This window comes from Alligator mississippiensis, chromosome 4 (assembly GCF_030867095.1).
Source record: "Alligator mississippiensis isolate rAllMis1 chromosome 4, rAllMis1, whole genome shotgun sequence".
NCBI lineage: Eukaryota > Metazoa > Chordata > Crocodylia > Alligatoridae > Alligator > Alligator mississippiensis.
In genome coordinates, this window is record NC_081827.1 from 81,897,421 (window position 1) to 81,919,553 (window position 22,133).

At 43.8% G+C, this 22,133-nt stretch overlaps 2 protein-coding genes across 6 annotated transcripts in view; one reads left to right on the forward strand and one right to left on the reverse strand.

Annotated features, from left to right (window-relative positions):
* Nucleotides 1–20,411, reverse strand: part of TSPAN19 (tetraspanin 19) — a 37,190-nt gene extending 16,779 nt beyond the window's left edge. For 2 of the 3 annotated variants that reach the window (XM_019480965.2, XM_019480961.2), the window contains exons 1-6: nt 20,321–20,411; nt 12,435–12,528; nt 12,271–12,343; nt 8,631–8,761; nt 5,835–5,909; nt 849–959 (exon numbers count right to left, since the gene is read on the reverse strand). In XM_019480965.2, the coding sequence (XP_019336510.1) occupies nt 849–959; nt 5,835–5,909; nt 8,631–8,761; nt 12,271–12,343; nt 12,435–12,500 (456 nt within the window). In that variant the 5' untranslated portion in view covers nt 12,501–12,528; nt 20,321–20,411. Of the gene's footprint in view, nt 1–848; nt 960–5,834; nt 5,910–8,630; nt 8,762–12,270; nt 12,344–12,434; nt 12,529–20,280 lie in introns of all 3 variants that reach the window. The other variant, XM_019480962.2, reaches the window with a different exon arrangement.
* A 166-nt stretch (nt 20,412–20,577) lies between these two features.
* The window catches only part of LRRIQ1 (leucine rich repeats and IQ motif containing 1), a 170,989-nt gene continuing 169,433 nt past the window's right edge, over nt 20,578–22,133 (forward strand). For 2 of the 3 annotated variants that reach the window (XR_009461631.1, XM_019480959.2), the window contains exons 1-2: nt 20,578–20,794; nt 21,507–21,640. Coding sequence is in view for 2 of the 3 variants with exons in the window: in XM_019480959.2 (XP_019336504.1) it covers nt 20,578–20,794; nt 21,507–21,640 (351 nt within the window). In the remaining variant the exon portion in view is untranslated. Of the gene's footprint in view, nt 20,958–21,506; nt 21,641–22,133 lie in introns of all 3 variants that reach the window. The other variant, XM_059726137.1, reaches the window with a different exon arrangement.

The following is a 22,133-nucleotide window of genomic DNA, read 5'->3' on the forward strand; positions in this document are numbered from 1 at the left end:
CCTGAACTTCTGACCCAGATCCCCTTCAGATCCAAGTTACTTATAGTCCCCCAGCATCCCAGGGATGCTTTGCACCTCTCCCACAAGCCGCACCAGACAGGGTTGGTGGGCTAACGTAGGCCCAAGCTGTCTGCTCCAGCCAAGCAGGGAGGCATGCTCTAGCACCCTCCCCTCCACCCCCAGCTTCTGGCCTGGGCAACTGCAAGCAGGTGGCTGCATTTCCAGAATCAAAAGTGAATGTTTATTCAATTGCTTGTCAGTTCATTCTATGCAGCTCAAACTAATCTGCCAAGATTGAATCAATTCAGCCTTGGGCTTTTTGACTATCTGTACTTAGCCATACAGTTGGGAAATATGAGTGTGATATAAATGTATTGGAGAAATAGGAATTGTCTCTTTTTAAGACACATGATATTTCCATATAAATGCCATGACAGCATGATCCTGCTATGCCCACAGGTCACAGTATGCAAGCTTCACTTTTTTTTACTATTCTGGGGCTTGAGTCCATTTCCAAATGCTGTTAGTATACACCAAGATTTCTAACACTGGCCAAGGCACTTGAGAACTTTTACTGTTATGATTAGGTCCCCTATTGTGTCGCAGTGATCAGGGACTGTATTTGCCCCATACAAGTCTGCAAGGTAAAGTTTGGGAATATTTTTTTTACATAAACCCAACCAAGTTCATATACCCCCAAGGTATTGTTGTAACAGCAGGGAAGCTATCTGCATATCATAATAAATAACTCACTAACTAAAAAATAGTGTTTATTTAATGCTTTAAGACATGCCTAGTACTAGGATGATATAACATTTTGGTCTGGTATCTTCTCATTTCCTACTTACACTGTGCTGCACATCATTCAGAATATGCCATGCATGTTCTTCTTGAGTCAGATTCTTATTCCCATAGTTGGAAATAACTGCATCAAGTCTATCACTCCACATAGCATTGGCCTGTTAACAAAAAAGCTTTTAAAATACATTACTAGCTTCATTAATACTGACATATTGATTGACTTAAAATAAACTACTGAAAACGCTTTATTCTTAATATAAGAGTAGTGCCCCAACAGAGATCAGGATGCCATTGTCCCAGGTGCTATACAAATTTGGAATAAAAAATAGGCCTTACCCCGAAGAGCCTTCAGTAAGGATAAACAATATAAAGGGTGGAGTAGAAACAGATACATAGAGAGGTAACACAACTTTTCCAGAATCATAGAGTAGGTCAGAGGGAGTCAGTATTAGGTCACTGATCTCCTGACCCTTAGAACAAGACCCTGTCTGGAAGATATGATTCCTTTCCTGAGTGTGTTTTGTTACACTTCTGATTAAAGAAAATGTATGCAAAGGACGTCTGTGCTATCTTATGTTTTTTGTTGAAACCTAGGCGTTGCTGTTTCAAAAGGCAGCTGTCAATACTTCCATGGTTTGAAGAGGGGAATACTCTAATCTATATTTTTCTTTTAGACATTCTGCTCTACTCAATGACTGTGTCACTGTGTTCTCTTTCTTATATGGGAAAACACCTGCATCCCTGAGAGTGATAGAAAAGAAGAAAGTGAAAATGGGAAGATTACTACAAGTTCAGTGTAACAGCAGCTCCCAGGCCAAAGGAATTCTGGATCACAGAAAATAGGGGGATTACATAGAATAGAATGGAAAATGATAATGATGATTGTCAGGGTGACAATAATTTGGATCTTAGACAGCACTGGATTTGCAGCTGAATACAAAAGCTTTACCTGTGGCCAAGCAAAGCTGCTGACCACAAGGCAGACTGATATTTAAGCCAGCCATTTGCTTATGCTAAGTAACCACCTTAACTGTGTCAACCATTTTCTGAGGGAAAAGCAGCAAGTGAATCTGTGAGTCTGTGTGCTGTGAACCAGCTACAGTAAGGAATGAGATAAGATAGAGGGGCCAAAAGAAGGTGGAAGATGGCACAACCTGACAAAGAAAAACAGACTAGAATGTAAAGAAAACAACACATAATTGGTAACAGAATCCAAGATGAACATATGCAAAAAGGTGAATGGTGATTGGTGAAGAAGCCTCTAGAAGCTTCCAGGTTTTGATCAAAGTTCACCCATTGACCGAAAAAAAGGAGTCAAGTTCTTAGACATGAGCTCATAGCAAAAAGGCATGTAAATGAATGAAATGCATAGGCAATTCCATGCTAATGAAGCAAACAGCAAACAGAGGCGGAGTTTGAGATGGGAGGACAAATGGGTGGAACCAGAGGTGGAACAAGACAGGGTAAATGTTAATAAGTATAAACCAAAGTGTATAAATATGGGAAAAAACTATTGTTTGTTGCAGCTCCCCGTATTCCATCGGTGTGGGAGCTAGTCCGAAGCTGTCTCTATTTTGAATAAAGCCGCTGCGAGCAATGTGTGTTGGTGTTTGCTTTTTGCTCTGCTCTGGCTAATGAGTAACAGGATCCATGGGTAATTGGACTGTTGTCTCCCTAGTCGTTGGGCGCCGCATGGAGTTGGGGTCTAACAATGATGATGCTCTATAGGTCACTGAAACATTTCACTAAGAAAAAAAGATTATTTTAACCCATTCACCTTCACTGGTCACATCTATACATGCAAATACAGCAGGATCAGTTTACTCCAGAGTAAATTACTCTAGAATAAACTGACCCAGGCAGGCATCTACACATCCAGGTTAATGGGAGCAGATTTGCTGCTCATGCCAGCAATTTGCTTCCATCCCCCCTGGTCCTGCATCAGACCCCTGCAGCAGCCAGGAGAAGCTCTAGGCTTCCCCTGGATGCTGGTCCAGGGGCTGGCAGGGAACACAGGGCCAGGAGACAGCTGTCTCCTGGTGGGGGCTGGGATACTGCTTCCTGCCCCTGGGAGGGCTGCCTGCTGCTAGGGCAGGCTCCACCACTGAAGCCTAGGCAGAGACAATATCCCCTTGCCTTGGCAGCAGGGAGCTCCTGGCCCTGGGTCTCCATTGGGGGCAGGAGACTTGGAAAGAACTGCAGGTGGGGGGGGGCAGATCCCAGCCCTGTGCCCCGATCTGCCAGTGGGGCAGCTAGCAGTGAGTCCCTGGCTGGGCAGGGCTTACCCGCCTAGCCAAGAGCTTGATGTTAGCTGCCCCACTGGTGGATGGGGCAGAGGGCTGGGACCTGCCCCACCTTTACATCTCTTTCCAAGCCCCATGGCTCAATCACCCAATTGAGGCAGTGGGCTGGGACCTGCCCCTGACTGGGACAGTTCCCAGCCCCTGCTCTGTGATTGCAGGGAGGGAGCTAGACAGCCTGTTCCCCACCAGCTCTGCGATCACGGAGCTGGGTGGGGAACAGGCTCGCCAACCCCGCCAGCAGGGACCCAAGCGCCTGCTCCACAATCAGGAGGTGTGGGTGCAGGGCCAGTGCTGGAAAATTCTTCTTCCCAAGGTACTTGGGTACCTGGTTGTGGGGATCAGGCTGGGAGATCCTTATTTCCCAGCACCAGTTCTGTGGTCATGGGGCAGGTGCTGGGAGATAAGGATTTTCCAGCCTGAGTCCCGTGATTGTGGGGCGAGGGCTGCAGGAGAAGGATCTCCCAGCCCTGGCCCTACGATCAAAGAGCGGCAGCTGGGTGCTTGCTACTTGCATTTGCAGGTAGCAAATTTACTCGCAATTACAGCAATTACTGTACAGTAAGCATCTGCATGTGTAGACATGGATGCTTACTGTGCAGTTATTAGCTCTACTGAGCAGTAAAGCATCTTGTGTAGTTGTGCCCACTGAAGTCGAATCAAACATACCTAGACTGGCTTTGACAAATGTTTATCTAACCTATAAATTACTCAACTGAAAGGAATTTGACAGGCACCTAAAATGCCATCTTTCAGTTCTTAGCTATCCTTATAGTTATTAAGGTTTCCTCTCATATATATTTTTACTCTCTTTTTGCTACAAATTAAGCCTGTTTCTTTTTGCCCTACTTCCAGTGGACATAAAGAATAATTCATCAATGCTCTGTCATAAAAACTGTTTACATATTGGATTTTTTTGCCCTCTCAGTCTTTTTTTTAGAGAGAAAAACATGACCAGCTCCTTCAACCTTTATTCTTTGGTTTTCTAACTTCTCATCATCATTGTTGATTTCTTCTGGACTCTCTCCAATCTTTCTTTAAATGTGGTACCCAAAACTGGGGTATGGATTGTAACCATGTTGGTCTAAGGGCATAGGCGGACAAGGTTCTTTTGGTAAATCTGATATCTTTTATTAGACAAACTCAAATAGTTGGAAAATTTTTTCTTTGCAAGCTTTTGGGTACAAATACCCTTTGTCAGGCTGAGGAAGCAACTGCAGTTGTGTGCTCTTCCTGGATGGAATGAATAGTAAAGAAGACAGAGGCTGGTATTTATGCAAGAAAGCCAGTCAGTGGAGAGTCAGTGGGTGAGATAGTAAAACGTCCACTCTCATGGACCCAGAGGGACAGACTTCCATCTTCAGCTCCCTTTGTGCAAAAACGAAATTTATTTCCTACCTATGGGGACATTTTACCATCTTGTACCATCTACACTTTTCCCAGAGCCTGACGAAGGGTCCTTGATCCCAAAAGCTTTCAGAAAAGGACAATTTTCTTGCCATTTTCCAGTTGGTCTAATAAAAAGTATCATTTTGGAACCAAGAGTTCTAGTTTTTTGTATGTCTTTTTGTCTCAGACCAACATGGCTACCAAGTACACCCCTGGACTAAATAAAGACATTGGATTTATGACACAACCTGCCTAACATCCGACTCCCCAGGTACCTCTCCACTATTTACCGGCTACACTCAATCCTCTTCCACTCCACCCCCAACTTGTCTCTCACCCACTTACTCCTCAGTTTACCTCTTTACTGACTGGCTTTCTTGCATACATACTAGCCTCTGACTGCTTAACTATTCATTCCATCTAGGGAAAGCACAGACCAACTGCAGATGCTTTCTCAGGGTATTTGTACATGAAAGCTTGCAAAGAAGAATTTTTCCAACTATTTGAGTTGGTTTGATAAATTATACCAGATTTACCAAAATAACTGTGTGTACCCAAAACTGGACACAATAATCCAGCTGAGGACTGAATAACACTCATCACAGAGGTATAGTTACTTCCCATGTCTTATATATGATGATCCTATTAATACTTGTCAGAATGAGATTTGCCCTTTTTTTGCATCATATTGTTGACTTGTATTCCAGTCCACTATATATGTTCCATATACTCTTCTTTCTTTCAGTACTGCTGCCTAGAGTGGTGTTCCCTATTTTCTATTAATTTATTTCATTTTTCCTTTTGAAGAGTGGTGAATTGTACTTGTCTTTATTACATTTTATCTTGTTGATTTTTTTAAATCATTATTTAGATTATATTGAACTCTAATTCTGATCTTCAAATACTTGAAACTCTCTTGGCCCGTTCTACCCTATTAAATGAAGGAATTGACTTCCATCCAATCCCTTTTTACAAGCAGCTGTTAATAATTGCAGTACCTGTATCCATGTCTATGTCTTGCCTGCAACCCCATGCGTGAGTCTTACTAATGAATGTAGACTAATTTACACAACTCTTTAACAGGAGGCATAGGTTCTATGGAGATAGTGGAAGAGAAGATAGGACATTAATTGGCATTAACTTCTCTCTACAACTTGTGAATTTCTCTTGGTTCCACTTGCCAAATGGTTCCATGTGCCAGTATGAGCATATTCAGGATCTGGACAAGGTCATTGCAGAGCTCCCATCTATTGGCAGGGAGCACCCCATAGGGATTGGCTCTAAACACTTAAAAAAGATTATTATAAAATTAATAATGGTCTGATATATAGAAAATTTACATACCTCTTTTTTGAATGTGTATATTAGCACTGGTATTGCAACTTGGACACTGAAGACCACGACTGTGAGACCCATATACTAAAAAGTCAAATGAAAATAATATACTGTATCAGTAAAATTTATTAGACATGGAATGATGCAATACACAGTTCAATCCATAAACTGAACTCTCCTCGTGCGTGATTATTATTCAGGGACATTCCAATAATAGCAAGAAATCTGCATACATAAAAGCAATCGGAAAACTCAATACATCACTATCACTGCTGCTATCAGGTAGGGTTAGGCATCAAGTGGGGCATAAGTCACTGATTCTTGATTTAAAGAGGAAGCCACAACATAATTGAAATAATGAATGGGTGCTAATGGTAGGTAATAATTATGTAGCATTAAGGTATTATTATGCTACTCATCTTCAAAGAATTGTAAAAACCCTTACCATGAAATTTAGGCTACACAGAAGTCAGTTAGTATTAGTATAATAATACATGTTTGCATAACTGTAGGTGTAGACCTGGAAAGTGCCTAAACATGACATAGGTAAAATTTAGTTACCTAAACTCCAAAGAGAGATCTAGATTGGCCTTATTTCATGAGCCTTAAAATACACTGGGCATCAAAGTTCATACAGTGCCTCCATTTTGACTGTAAATTCCCATATGCTCCTAGACCTGCCCTTCTGGCCACACTCATAAGTGATCCACTTTGAGCAGCTAAACACCTAACTCCCACCTAAGCTCTGCTGCAATACAGACTCATGCTGGGGGGGTACCAAACCCAACAGCAAAGAGCTAAAAAGAGAGAGTCACTTTTTCTCAAAATGCACAGTTGGTGGCAGTGGTGATGCCAGCATATTATGTAATAGTTAGTAGTTAGAGCACTAACTTAGGAAATGGAATACCTGGAGTATAGAACCCCTTCAGCCTCCAAGGATTCAAATGCCATATCTCCTAGTCCTAGAAGAGGGTCCTAAACACTAAGCTATAGAATAAGTTGTATCGTGGGTACCTTTCATCCTTCCTGGTGAAACTTGGTCACTAGGCAAAAAGGAATGCAAGCATAATAAGGACAGAAGGAAAGTAAGCAAATGGGACCATGACTTCCTATCTCAGAGATGCGAGCACTTAAGACACGGAGGCGGGGGACACCTGGGTTCTGGTTCTGATTTCCTAGACCACTTATGCGCTTTGCATTAAATAGTCATGGTCAATAAGCAGAAATAATCCTGGGTTATTTCTTCCACAGGTTTTTTTTTAAGCGAAGCTAGCAGATTAATAAACTAGATTTGTGTTAGAGGGAAATCATAGGAAAATAGGACTAGAAGGGGCCTCAAAAGATCATTTAGTCCAAGCCCCTCCTCATAGTAGGATCCTCCTTGTTTAAATCACCCCAGACAAACAGTTGTCTAATCTGAACATGAAAATTTCCAGTGAGGATGAATCCACAAAATCTCTAACTCAGCAGTCAGCAACCTTTTTGGGCTGTGGGCTACAGTGACCCAGTTCAGGTCAAAGGCGGGTGGCTATGGAGTTAAAGCTATCAAAGTAGTAAAAATAGCTGAGGAATGCAAAAAGAATTCTACCCGTATCTATCTTGAGTCAGGTACAGGGCAAAGGATCTCGATCCCACTTCCCTGAACCTTGCATCATTGTGTTGAGATCTTTTCAATCTGATTTCTCATTTCATATCAGTAATATCAGTGTGCATTTCCTTTGCTTAAATTCAAAGCTTTAGAGAAAGAGGCCGCAATTAATTCCAGCAGCAATAAGAATTCTCCCTCTACTCAGCCACGGACATATGTAATTTGGGTTAGTGACAATTTCAATTACCCTTTCTCTTCCTACACTGTAAGGAGAACAATAAGATAAGATTAATAAAATAAGATTAATCACACCGCTCAGCCTATTCCTGCAAACAGAAGTCAAATTTTCTGTTTGTGATGCTGAAGTGATACACCATTGAGTTCTTCATCCACATTTGCTAGGAAGCACTGCCCAAGGGAGTACAGACCCCTTTTAGCAACATAGCTTGCCCAACAGGCAAATTACTGCCCACAAAGCAATGGCTTAATGTGAAATCTCTGAGCACCCTATTGAGATTCTGTGTGAGGTAGAGGAGTAATTTTTTCTAGAATAGCTCCAGAAAAGCAAAGATGACAACGTTCAGTAGAACTATATAGAACTGAATTCAGGTTTAAATTAAAAAGGCCTACTAAACCATTAACAAAATTATCGTGGTGGCAAAACTTACAAACAAACTGCTTCTGTCTGGTTTTGTCACTGCTGGACATTGATTACTTCCAATAAATAATTAGTCTGTTGACATTAAAGAACTGCGAAGACTTATAGCATGCTGCAGTTTCACAAGTTATTATAAATGGTCCTGTGCAAGAATCAACTTTCAGATCATAAAGCATTAGAGGGTTTGTATAAAATTGTGTCAGGGTTTAGAAGCACTTTTTTTGGAAACTGCAAATGTTAACAGATAACATTTCTAAAGTTCCACCATTTTCATATCTATATGCCTAATGCCCACTAGTATTGTGACTAGCTAAAGGCATTTTGTTACAGCTCATTATTATCTTATAATATCTTTTCTTATGCAACACACAGTTTCTTATATCATGGACAGTCATCTTACATTCAGTTTCCTTATCTGTTTCTGCAGACCTTCACACATGACCCAGATAATAGTTAGAGTAAAGCATAATATTGGGACAATCTTTTTTAGTACATACATTGACTCTGCTTTGCTACCTAAATTGTCAAAGCCTGAGGCATTTCATTAATCTCTACTCACCAGAACTAGTAAACATCTGATTTCTTTGAAACTTCCAATGCATCCCAAGAATGAAATAAAAATAATGATGGATCCAGTGCCAAGCAATATGTAACAAAGATAAGATACCAAGTGGTCCTCACCTGTGAAAGCTGAAACAAAATGCATTCATAAAATAGCATTTCTTGTTCTTGGTATCTTCTACTTAGAAAAGTTTTGCCCTAAGAATATATTTTTAAAATTCGTTAAACTAATTTCTTGAAAAGCTTTGTTGAATGATATAAACAGTGGGTACGACTACATGAGAAATGTTGATGTGCATAAGCCTAATTTAATACGCATTATGGGCTCGTGTCTACACATGTGTACTCTTAATGCACATGGAAGACGGCAAAATTAGGCTAATCACACTTAAATTTGATACCTTAAGTGATATCACACTTAATTTGATACTTTTAGTGCCAAGTCCCTGCACATGTAGACACCTGCCAAAAATCCCTTAATGTGCATTAGCTTAATAAGCACTAAATTTAGTCACGCTTAAATGCATGTGTAGACGCGCCCAGTAAAGTGACAAAATGAACTTATTACCACCAGTTTCTATGGCTTAAGAGACACAGATATGCTTGCTCTTCTATACTACACTAACTACCATTACATTAGCAACCATAAGACTCCAGTACTAAATTAGATGTAAACAAGAACACGTATAAGGGTACAGATAGCTAACACATTTACACCAATGTCAAAAAATTAGTGAAGAGACTTGATATATGTATATTGTTATAGATATATAGATATAAAGATTCCATTCCTAGAAAATGGCAAAATGTATAGGAGGAACTTGATACCTATTACTGAGGTATGGTCAAAAGGGAATAGGATGATCTTGGCTTATAACTCCAGATGGAAAACATGCAAAGTTCAGCACTATTTATTGATTTCTGGTTTCAGATCCATAATTATACAGAAATTTCACCTTGAATTAAATATTACCAACCCCTGGTGAATTGAAAACATGGAGTTTTAAACAGCAATCTAGAAGACATACAAAAAACTAGAGCTCTTGGTCCAAAATGATATCTTTTATTAGACCAACTGGAAAATGGCAAGAAAACTGTCCTTTTCTGCAAGCTTTCGGGAGCAAAGTGCCTTCGTCAGGCTCTGGGAAAAGTGTAGATGGTAAAAGAGGGGAGGGGCCAGCCCTATTGTGGAGCAGAGAGCCCCACCCAGGCAAGTGAGCATGCCAGGGTGCTGGGGGAGTCTAGTTTATCTTAAACCAGGAAGGGGTCTGGGACAGACATTGCATAAGCCGGTTTGACCCAAATCAGTTAAGTCTAGCACTACACTCAACCAGGTTTATCTCAAACCAGTTTCTGGCATTTTCAAATGGTTTATGTGTGCTGAACATCTGTTCTGTTACAGGTTTAAATCAGTTTCTGATCACTTAAATGGTTTATGTGTAATGTCTGTCCCTAGCCGTAGATGCAAAGATTGTTTGGTGGATAAGCGGTAAACTGAACCTCCAAATTCCACCAGAGTGGAGGTGCTGTATGATCTTAATCAAGTCACTTACAACTAGGACCTCAAAGGAATTAGTTGTCTAATTTATACTTCAACAGGACCTGGACACCTAACTCTGTTTGTGGATCTGGGCTTTAATCTCAAGATGGCACCCTACCCTTTCTTCTTCCTGACCTCAGACTAGTGCACATAACTACTCGTCCCTAGAACATTCTTTGAAGTTTTGGAATTGATCAGATGTGGCCTTCAAAAGTTGTCCTGTTACAGGAAAGGTACATGCCATCAAGCTAGCAAGAAGGGCTCACTCCAGGCAGCTAACAAAGGTTTTAAGTAGACAAAAAGGAAAGCACACACACGTCTTGTTGTTAGCAAAAAACACTTCTTTGAGAAAACAGAAGCAGAGCATTAGGTTAATACAAAATATTTTTGGACATTACATTAAGGGTGCTTTACACTGAGAGATAAACAATATTACTTATTATATAACATGAGCTAAATGAATCTACAGTTCAAACAAAGTGGAATATTAAAAAATGAGATTCACCAAGGCAACTAAATGTACAACTTGCAATATTGATCACTTTAAAATTCCAAATAAAAACTTCTTGGAAACAAAAATTAAATCCTCAAGATAAACAAGAGAAAATGTTTCTGATAGACAGCAAAGAAAAAAGAATAATGCAGAAATTTCTAAAGGTACAGGGGATAAGACAGTTCTGAAGATGATAATTCTACAGCATGTCATAAGGCAGTGTGAACGTGTACATATGCACATTCATAGAATCATAGGGAAGTAGGGCTGGAAGGCATTTCACAAGATCATCTAGTCCAGCCTCTTCACAAACACTCCAGTTTATGAGGCAGATGCCAGGGTGATGGTATATCATATACCTTACATCAGGGATCAGCAACCTATGGTCCATGGGCCAGATCCAGCTTGAGAAGCAACTTGATCTAGCCCACTAAGGTCTGATCCAGTCTGTGTTTTAAGAACAGTTGGCTGATCCTCTGCTTCTGTCTAATTCAATTTGCATTTTACTAACTGCTGGCTGATCCCAGCTCTGGTTCTATTTCCAATAACAATGCTGTCCTGTGGGGATGGCTGCTCTCCTTCCCCTCCATTGTCCCTGTCAAATTAGCCACTCCAAATCCTTGCTTGCCATAACTGATGGTGGTGATGAGGTGCAGAGGCTGCATGGTTGGCGAGGAGAGCAGCCCACCCCACAGAGCACAGTCAGCTGGATCGGGAGACTGTCTGCCCATGGTGACTACCAGGTGAAAAGGGGTGGCCCGCCCATAGTAAAAGGCTGCCTTAAATAATTAGACTTCCGCTGCTGTAGACCAGAAACAGCTGAATAGCCACAACTTGCACTAGATTTCTTTGCCATGTGACATGTCATGTGTCATGTGCGTTGAGGAAAAGGGCATGACTACATTGATCAGAGACATAACAATTTTGGCATCCTGGGCAGAGCAGAGGGGGGAGGTGGAGGTTGTGTGGAGCAGGATCGGGGTATTCTGCCGAGGGGGTTCCAAGCAAGTCTTACCTCACCTGTAGACTACCTGGCTGCTGCTGCTGCTGCAGTGTAGTCACTGCACTCCAGCTGCAGCAGCCGACATGCCAGGGGCTCAGGATAGCTGTTGAAGTGCAGGTTCCCCAGGGGCCACCAATCTGGCATCCCCTCTAAATCTGCTCTGGGGGTGGGCATCTCCTCACTGACTTCTAGTTATACTACTGATACTGTCTGCCAACCATAAAGTTGTATTCATGTTCAGGTCATCTGATCATCTACACTAACAATCACTACACACATAAAACAGGGCAAGTCTATTCTGAGGAATTGTCAGGGAAAAAAGAAATATATCACTAATTTGTATTGACACAAATATACTGATTTCTGTGACCACATTAAAAAGTAAACTGCCTATAGTAATCGGGGAGACATGTTTATATATAGTAACCCCATTTCAATAATCATATTTGTGTAAAGAGGGAAAACATAATTAACAGTAAAGTTAATAATGGCATTTTAATCTAACACTGCCACCTTGTGACAAAGCCCTGTAATTATATTTCTGTAGTTAGCTGGTATATCTTTTGGAAACCATGAAAACCAGAAAAAGTACCAATACTCACATAAAGCGGTGAATAAGTTGTTTCTGTCAAATAAAAGCCACAGAGCGAATGTAAAAACCATGAGACCAAAAATCTGAAAATAATAAAAATTATTGCTTTAAATTAAACACTTGCTAAATAACATATTCCAAGCAGTTTAATTTAAAATTAATCAAGACTCTTACCAAGGAAATTCCATTAAAGATGGTTAAAAAGTATTTCATGACTATTATTTTATTTCTTGTTTTCATTCTTCCTTTTGATTAATTTTAATGGCTTCTGAAAATATAATTAAGATAATTATTAATTCAATCAATATAAAGTTGTTCATAATTTCAGTGAAACCAACTGCTGCTCAGATGATATTTTCCCTGACAACTGCATGAAACACAAGTTTAAATATTTATCTGCTGCTTTAAACTACAAAGTACAAGCATCAGAAAAGGTGTTCAGGGAGCTGTCACGTCTTGTCTGCCTCACAGGTATGATCCGTCATACCATGTCTTTTTCACCTTCTTCTATCACAAAGACCCTTGGGAAAAGAGGTAGGACAATGTGTACACAAAAGGCATTAGAGATCTGCCTTTTGTATGCTTACATCCAGTTTCTTAGTTATTTTTGTGCTTAATTTCTGTCAAGTTCATTTGAAATCCGTAGGAGTTAGGTACCTATCCGTTGCATGAGTCATAGATCTGAATCACAGAGACTGATTCAACTTTTATTGATGTTAGCCAAAACACACTCATAATCTCAGTGAGATCTGGATTACAGTTGCAGACAAACAAAACAATGGACCAAATCAATGGGACTAAACACACGTTTAAGGTTAAATGAGTGCGATTTTTATGTAGGTACAGAGGAAAATTTCTATTACAGGACTGCAGGATTTCTAAGAGGCGGTCCACTAATTTTTCTGTTACGCAAGAACATTCCAGCTAATGGAAGAATGAAAAGATCGAAGCTTGACAATCATTGCTATTTTGTTATTGTTTTGTAATGCATTTTTCAGAAGATGTAATTTAAAAAAAGGAAGGGATAAGTGCATAAGGATTTATCTTTTTTTCAGAACTGCTCTCTATACATGGGCTTTAATGAGACTGCCATAATTAGACATATAATAAAGGAAAAGAAAAAGCAGCAGGATGATTCAGCTTCTACATTTTCAAAGAATTGTTCCTGCACATAAATCCAGAATTATGAAATCTCCCTTGCATAAAGACAGTCAAAGTGTAGCAGAAAGCCCCTTTTCCTCTTGCCTGCAGTTGCTCTCCCCTACTTGGATATGTTTTTCCTCATCTACCTTTTCTTCCTTCCTTCCTCTTTCTTTCACTTTAAGATAAGGAATTGTGTTTTGAAATTTGTGTGTGCGCATTTTGTATCTCCCCTTGTATTTTGGTATTTTTATCTATTTGTGTGCCATGGCATTTGTAGCTTATATTTTATACTCCTCACCTTTCATCTTTCAACTGAATGTATTTAGTTTCATAAGTAAGTTATTCATTATAACAATGTTAACAAGGGCAGGAATCAAACTGTCCTTCCCTGTATCAGGCTGGCCCCTGAAAGAGCGAGTGAATCAGTGATTGAATGTGTAACATGGAAGCAGACAGCAATTGACACCTGGGAAGCTGCAGATCAGCCAAGGGAAGAACTCAATAGAAGACAATGTAACAAATGGGAAATCTCTAAACCTCACTGATCAAGGGCTAGAAGCCCTGGCCTGAGTTAATCAATGCCGGGGACCAACTTTTGGGCTGAATATCTAGATCGACCGCTCCCAGAGCCCTATTCAAAATTCATCAACGGACTCCCAAACCTGCACGTACATGCGGACGACCCCTGGGGCTGACAGATGCCGCCCAGTAGCCACCGAGGGGGGGGGAAGTCCCACGAGGGTCAACGACCACTGGATTGGGCAAACCTGAAAACTGGGGAGTCACCAAAGTCTGCCAGGGACAGATAAAAGGCAGTGAAAAGTGACCCTCAGTGGCGCCCTCTTGATCTCCAACTCATCCAGACCTGTCCAGCCAGAAGGACCAGCCGGCGACCCCCTTCTGGAAGATAACACCACGCTGAAAGAAGCCTCAACGACAGACTCCAGTGCTTGTAGGATAGGTATACCTGACTCTGTAGCTTGCTACTGTGTCTGTGTGTGTGTGTGTGTGCATATGTGCGTGTGTGTGTGTGGGGACCAGCCCCAAGGTTTATGATTTAACTCATTACAGTGTTTCAATCCGCCTAATAAACAAGAATTTTAAGGATCCCGAGGTGGACATTTGTAGCCAACAAAAGTAACTGATTAATATGAGTGTCAGTTAGTTGGGTTGTCTTATTTCTCTAAATTCTTATTCTTTTCATTATGAACCTTTACTTGCTAAATGCCAGATGCTCTCTCTTGATTTTTTCAATTCTATATTATAGTACCACACACAGTTTATAAACTGTGTTGGATAACTTATTTACACTTTTCTTGGAGAAGATTCTGTAACTCACAGTGGTGTATTGGATATTCACAGGGCATTGCATCTCATCAGAAAGTTTTACATCTAAAATTTTTTGAAACATTGCATCTGCAGCATAATCTTAGTACAGTAAAGCAATTCTTATGGATACATAGTACAATTTGTACATTAAATGTTTCATCACTAATACAACTTATCAGCAGAATATATTCTTTACAAAATTACCTGTCAAAAAGGTAAAAGTAGTATTATCCTTATCCCCTTAAAAGCATGTGCTCTAGTTGTCTCAAAAACATACGAAAATCCTTACGAGTTATGAATATTTTACTTCGAACTTTCCAGCACTTTCCTACAATGACAAATCTATTTCTTCACTATATCTGAAATACTTATTTACTAATTCTTGTGTTGTCCCTATATTATTTCCTGGTTACAGGAGAGATCTATGTACAAAAGTTTCTTCAAGTGATACATTTTGTTTACTAAATGTATTATGTAGGCTTTGTGGTCTTCAATCACCATGAACACAAGTAACACATTTTAAAAACAAACATCATGAGCCCATTTGGCACTAAAAGAAATGTAAACTGATTTAATTTTTGCTTGAAAAGGGCACTCCTCCTAAAATTGCTGTGAATAGAATTATTACATATTATCACAAACTTGTAGCTGTGGTAGAATTGAAAGATAAATTTACATTAATATATATTGAGGTCAGAAGGAATCATCTTGTCAAGTTTGACTCTGTCAGAGATTTTCACCCATTTATAACTGTATTGAGCTCACTAATTTGTGCTCAGTTGAAGCATGTTTTCCAGAGAAGCATGCAATCTTAATGAAGAAGTGAAGAACCCCCCCCCCCAAAAAAAAACCAGAATAGATCATTTTCCTGAACAGTTTGTTCCAATGCTTAAATGATCTTCCTGTTAAAAATGTATGCCTTACCTAAATAGAATTCGTCTGGCTTTAACTTCCAGGTCTTGATTTTTGTTTTGATCTTCTCTGACAGGTAAGAGACCTTGCAACCTGATATTTAATCTGCATATGAATTTGCAAATTCTAATCAAGTCATCTTCTAAACTTCTTTTGAATAAACAAAACAGATTAAGCTCTTTAACTCTTTCACTGTAGGGTTTTTTCTCCAGCTCTCAAATAGTTTTGATGTTACTTTTTCTTTTTATCTCTAAATGTTCAATCCTCTTTTTTGGTATATGGCCACAAGAATGACATGTGGTAGTCCAGTACTGGTTCCACTAATGACATGAACAGAGTTAAAAACTTCTGTTTATGCTACCTAAATGCTTCCCTGTTTATACCTTGTATTGTGTCTCTTTTCCGATCACACTGGGAGCTCATGCTGGGTTGGTTGTTTGCTATAACTCATAAGCCCTTTTCAGAGTAATTGCTTTTCACAATAGGGTCCTTGTATTCTCTGGATTTTCAAAGATTTTTGGAATGTAAAAATGGATGGTCTAGAAGACAGAATCATGGACCCCAGAACCTACTGTATGTTAATGCAATTTTTTTTCAAGCCAGATCTCCCGCTGGCATAAATTAGCTATAGTTCATTTGGAACCAATGGGTGCCTGTACATGAGCCAGGAGGCTGCTTTGACACGCTATAATTAAAGTGCACTGGAGCAGATTCAATTAACTAAAGTCTTGTTTGATGAGCTTTGGATAAAGCGCCCCTGCCACCATTTGAAGCATGGAGATGCTGATACGCGAGGCACTGCAGGTGCTTTAATTAGAGACTTATGGACCTGCTCTAGTTAAAGCCCTCCCCCCCACCCCTCCCAACACAGCACTTGTAAAAATGCCCAATGGGATTAGTATAATTGAAAAATAGGCCTGGAAATAGTCTCAGATGTCATTTAGTATATCGAACTCAGTGGTACAGAACCTTTTGGGTCCATGGGTCACATGACTGGGGCAGGACCTGAACTGAATTGAGCCCTTAATACCAAAAGGGAGCCTTGGGGCCCAGCACTGCCCCCTCCTGCCCCAGTGGACCAGGAGTCCTGGCACTGCCCCTCCCACTAGCATTGCATCGCAGGGTCTCAGAACCACCCCCCACCCCCCCAGGATTGGGCCCACTACTTCCCTTATGTGGCAGGTGCTTTACTTTAAACTCAGTGTGCCTTCAGGCTGAGTCTAGCACATGCCCAGAATAGGCATTACTTTAGTTGGACCTGTCTTGCCCCACCATCTGCCCCAAAGCACATATGCAGCTGCTGCCAGCAAGTAGCAGGATTGAACCTCCAACCCTAGTGCAGCCGCTTGCAGATTTGTACCTGCCTGCTGTGAACAGCCCAGGCTCTGGGCAGGCCCCTGCCACCCGTACCAGGGAGCCTGGGCTGCTCATGGCAGGCAGCCATGAGCTTGCAAGTGGCTGCACCTGGGTCTGGAGACCTAGCCCTGCTTGTTGCTGCTTGTGGCTGCAAATGCACCTCCAGGAACACAGCGGGGAAGGGGCCAAGGCATGGAGGCTGGGGGGTAGGGCAGCTCCCCCATGTAGTGACCACACACACAGGGGCAGAGCAGACCCTGCTGGGACCCCTCTGGTGGCAACAGGGAAAAGGGACATGGCCGAGGTCTGTGCTACCCTGCAGCAGTGGCCTGGCTCCCGGCTCAGCACAGTGGGAACAAGAGCAGGGGCAGGGGCAGGGGCTGGCAGTGCGGCTCGGCTTGGGCATGGGAGGTGGAGCCCCCTGGGACTGCCTAGTGCAGCGACCCCTCCAGCATCACCCCCTCCCGCAAGCACCTTCTCCCGGCACCACATAAGGTGACCACCTTTTCAAAATGGAAAGGTGGGACACATGCCCGCCTCTCCTCCTCCCGCTCCTCACCTCTGCTAGAGGCATGGTTGGAGTGGGGGTGGATGAAAGCTGCCTGCTGTGGGCTTTGGGGCTCCCCGCCCTGCTGCCATTTCCGCAGGAGCCTTGTGCCAGCCACTCACCCCCTCCCAACCTGGTAGCAGCAGAGGGTCACAACTCCACACCACTTCCCCTGCTGCTGCCGGGTGTACAGGGGGCAACTCGCCATGGTGGCATGGCCAGCACAAGGCTCCCAAGGAAAGGCAGCATGGTGTGGAGCCCTGAGCCTGCAGCAGACAGCCTTCATTCACCCCTGCCCCATGCACAAATTTGGGGGGAACATGCCCACCCATGTTACCTTGAAACTGTGTACAGCAGCAGTGAGCTGGATCCCTCCCCCCGCCCCCCCGGACAAGCTGACTGTGGCTTCATCCTGCTCCCACACCAGGCTCAATGCACCACCCTGGCCAGGCAGCACCCACAACCCCAGCCCTGCTGCATTCCCTTCACTGTGGGGTTCTCAATCTGTACCCCTGCCCTTCCTATGCCCTCTCCTCTCCCCACCAATAGGGGAGCTTCACGATAGGGAGTTGCTCTCCATGCTGCCTGGCTATATTCCCAACCACAAACATGTGTGTGGGCAGGCACATGCAAATGGAACCCCCTGCATCCCAGTCCTGGCAGTACCTTGCAACCTGGAATGCTGCCAGTCTGCAAGGACAGACCTGCAGTTCAGGGAATGGAAAACCCAGATTCCTGCAAAACACTGTGAATCCAGGACAAATGCTGTCCCACGGCTCGGGACCAGGACCTGAGGTTCATATTCCAGGACTGTCACACCCAATCAGGAACGGGTGGTCACCCTAGCACCACAGCCAGGCCAAGGTCTGCTTTACCTCGTCCGCAAGAGACATGGATGGAGACAGCTGGGGCCAGAGCCACCTGGCCAGAGCCCTCCTGCACAGGGCTGCTGTGCTCATGCAACTTGCCCTGCCCTTTGCAGCTGGGCCTGACGGGATAGGGACAGGGATGTTTCTCCCTTGCTTCCCTGCTCTGCTTCCCCTCCTGCCCCTGTGGGGATGTCAGGCTTTGTAACAGGCAGCCCCTGGCAGTGGAGTGCAGCCCTGGCTCCTTCCCCATGGAGGTCCCAGAGCTGTGCACAGCAACGAGCTGACTGGGACTCTGGACCCTGGTGCAACCGCTTCCAGGTTTGCAGTTGCCTGTCACATCTAGCTGGGCTCTGGGCACCTGCTGCCTTTCACAGAGCCTGGGCTGTCTGCAGCAAGGCTTGCAGCCTACTTGCTGCAAGTAGCCCAGACTCTGTGGCCAGCAGCTGCCCAGAGCCCAGCTGGATATGACGGGCCAGGCAAAATGGCCTCGACTAGCATGCTCTGGCGCACATGCTGGGGGTTGCTGACCCCTGAATTGATAGCTGATAGAACTGGGTTTGAGAAAAGTGCTGCTGAAGCACTGAATATATACAGATGCTGGGGAGCTGGGTTGAAGTATTGTGCTTCCGGTAAAGCATGTTCCCCCTCTCCCACCCCTCATATCTGTCAGCAGTTTGAACAATGTAATTAGAAAATGTGCTTGTGTCAGGTTGTAGGTTTGCTTAAAGCTAGTCAGGTCAGTCTGTGGGCAAGAAGACATTGCTAGTGTAGGTTGTGATTTTGTGTCCCCATCTATAATATTGGGTGCAGGTCAGAAGTGGGCCTTTAAAATCCAACCCGCGCAGGTCTCTACCTGGAATTCTCTCTGGAATAAGAGTTGCTTTGTAAACACCTCAGGCTTCAGACAGTAGTGCAGCTCCCAGGAGTAACTCTAAACGATTTTTGCCAAGCGTTCCAAGTTTTACCCGGACCAGACAGAAGTTCACTGCTGGTTCCAGGGGGAGGGGAATCTAGCTGGGGCTGGGAGCCTGCAGCCAGGCTCCCATAGTAAGGGCTCGCTGCCAGTGCTCCCTGTTTTCAGAATGGGATGGGGAAAAGGCAGCAGTTGGAGCTCATTCTTGGGGCTCCCCAGCTGATGCTGAAATTTGGGGTGGGTGAATTGAAGCCTGTCATCTCCGGGGGCTGCAATATACCTGCCCCACCCTCCGGGGGGGCCGAAAATCCCTCAGACTGAACTCCTTCTGCTCCCTTTCCCCACTCCTACTCTGAAGACAGCCATAGGCTGGGAGCTCAGCAGACGAAAGTTACAAAGGACGCTACATTTTATAGCATCTTTATCCGATACCTCCTCATGCAAAGAGGGGTCCAATTTTCACTCAATCGGCCATTTTTAAAGCTTTCTGCAGCTGTGCACTTGTGTTTGGTCACAGCTATAAACTGCTTTCTGTGGCCAGCTCAGGCAAAAACTGTCACTCCTGTGCGCACCCTCAGGTGTTATCAACCAATGATGATACCTGTTTGGGGGGGGGGGGGTGATCACAATTTGAGTGAAGTACCCCGCACCTCAAGTCAGACTAGTGTACAACAGCCCTCTGAGTAACAGAGGAAAAAAAGCTTCAGGAATGGGATTCAGCCCCTGGCACTTGTAAACGATTTTTACAACTCCATCCCACTGCTTTATAGCCTAGCTGAAGGGCCTGGCATCTTCCCTCCTGAGAAGATGCTAGGGGTTGGCAAGGCTTCATTTGCTGCTCAACAAGCAAAATCACCCAGGCAAATGCCTTTTAAGCTGGCTGGGAGGGCTGGGGAGAGGAGCCCTCTACTTGCTATCGCCCCGTTTGAAACGCTTATGAGAAACGCTCACTAGTTTTGTCCTTCCTGGCTGGCCATAGCAGAGAGCTCACCCAGCCGCCTGCGCCCGTTGCCATGGTTACACTTCCTGTTTGAAACGCAGGGAGCTGCGCTCCGGTAGGACTCTGAGCCGGCACCGCCAAGCGCGCGAGCGACGGGGTCAGGAAGGTCGCGGGGAGTCTCCGGACGGGCCGGGGCTCGGCTCAGACCTCACAGCAGCCGCCGGAGGCGACGGGCTCCGTCCACGCTGCGAGAGTTACTCGGCGACACTCTCTTGGCTGCGGGAGGCGGGAGAACTACGGCTCCCGGCATGCCGCGCCAGCAAGCTCCGCCCCGAGCCTCCTGCTACAAGCGCGGGGCGGGGAGAGCCAATAGCAGCGGGGACGGTGACGTGACGTTTGGTGACGGTGACGCTTCAGGTCTCCACAGTAGTAGTTCACCCGCGCATGCGCAAATCGCGCTGTGCCTTTGGCGCCAGGAGGTTTTTAGCGACGTCACTTTCCGGAATACCTCGTGGCGTTCTCCGGGTTTGTCTCTGCAGCCCGGCGCGACGGACAGTTAGGCCCGGTTTACCGTATTTGCCCGACAGTTGGGGCCGGTTTTACCGTATTGACCCGAGGGCATGACGTCTTGGAATTTAAGACGATCTACCCTGCCATGAGACTGTGCACGTGGAAAACTGCGTCTGCTGTAATTTTTCATGGGTAGAGCAGAGGGGCCTCCTAAATCCTGGGGAAAGCTGTGGCAAGGGTTGAGCAGTGGCAGGGCTGGGGTGAGGTGGCCTCACCCTTGCCCCTCTCCCCTGTCCAGCCCTGTGCCTCTCTTACCCCTGTCATCACCTGTCCAACCCCCTTGGCCCCAGGGTCTGCCCTTTGCTCTCTGGCCCCATGCTGCCTGCCCCTGCCAGCCACTTGCTAGCTGTGGGCCTGCTTACCGTAGGTGGTGGCTCTGGTGGTGGCCATTGGTCCTGTGTAACACAATTGTCCTGATTTAAAACCCTTTATCCCCTATTTCAGAATGAGGACTGGACTGCAAAAAGTCCTGATTTTCAGTTCATTGGTGGAAATACCTGTCAATCACTTGTCCTTGGCATTCTATTGGTTGTGCCTAGCAGGAGGGCAGTGCCCAGCCAAGACTAGCAGGGCTCCCAACCAGGGAGAGACTGTCAGTTCCAGGAGTCAGTTCTTTATAATAATAAATATTTTTTACTTTTTCATATTATCATTTTATTATGGGCAGAGATGGAGGAGGAAGAGGATGCAAGAATTGCAAAAGAAATAGAAATTGAGTTGAGCAGAATTAATGTTTCCTCCCTTGAAGCAGATGATTCTGACATGGATTTATCATCAGAAGCCTCTAGTGTTGGTGAGAAAGTAAGTATAGAATAGAAATAGGGTGGCTAAAAGTACCATAACTTATGCCTGGCAAACTTGTGTGTTTTGCTGAGCCCTCTTCATGGAATACTTGGGATCACAGAACAAACACTGGAAAGTCTGGTTGATAAACGAGCTATTTCCTAACACTTATACCCTGGAGAAAAACTTCCTTAAAATGTATCCTACTCCTATTAACTTAGCTGTATGAAAACATAAACTGAAGTAATGGAGAACCCATGAAAAAAAGTTTATTTTAAAGAAATAACTACTCTGAGCTGTACAGGCAAATGTTTTAAAAGGAATGTGCTTAAGCAAAACCATACGTTTTAAGAGAGAAAGACATGCACTTAGAGGGGGTTGAGGATATTCTCTTGAAGTCCTAGAGCGTGTTCAGATGTACGTGGACACTTGATTAACCAGGGACAAGTAGCGGCGGAGCACCTTGCACTGCCACTACTTGTCCCTGGGAAATGCCCGTACCATTGTGCAC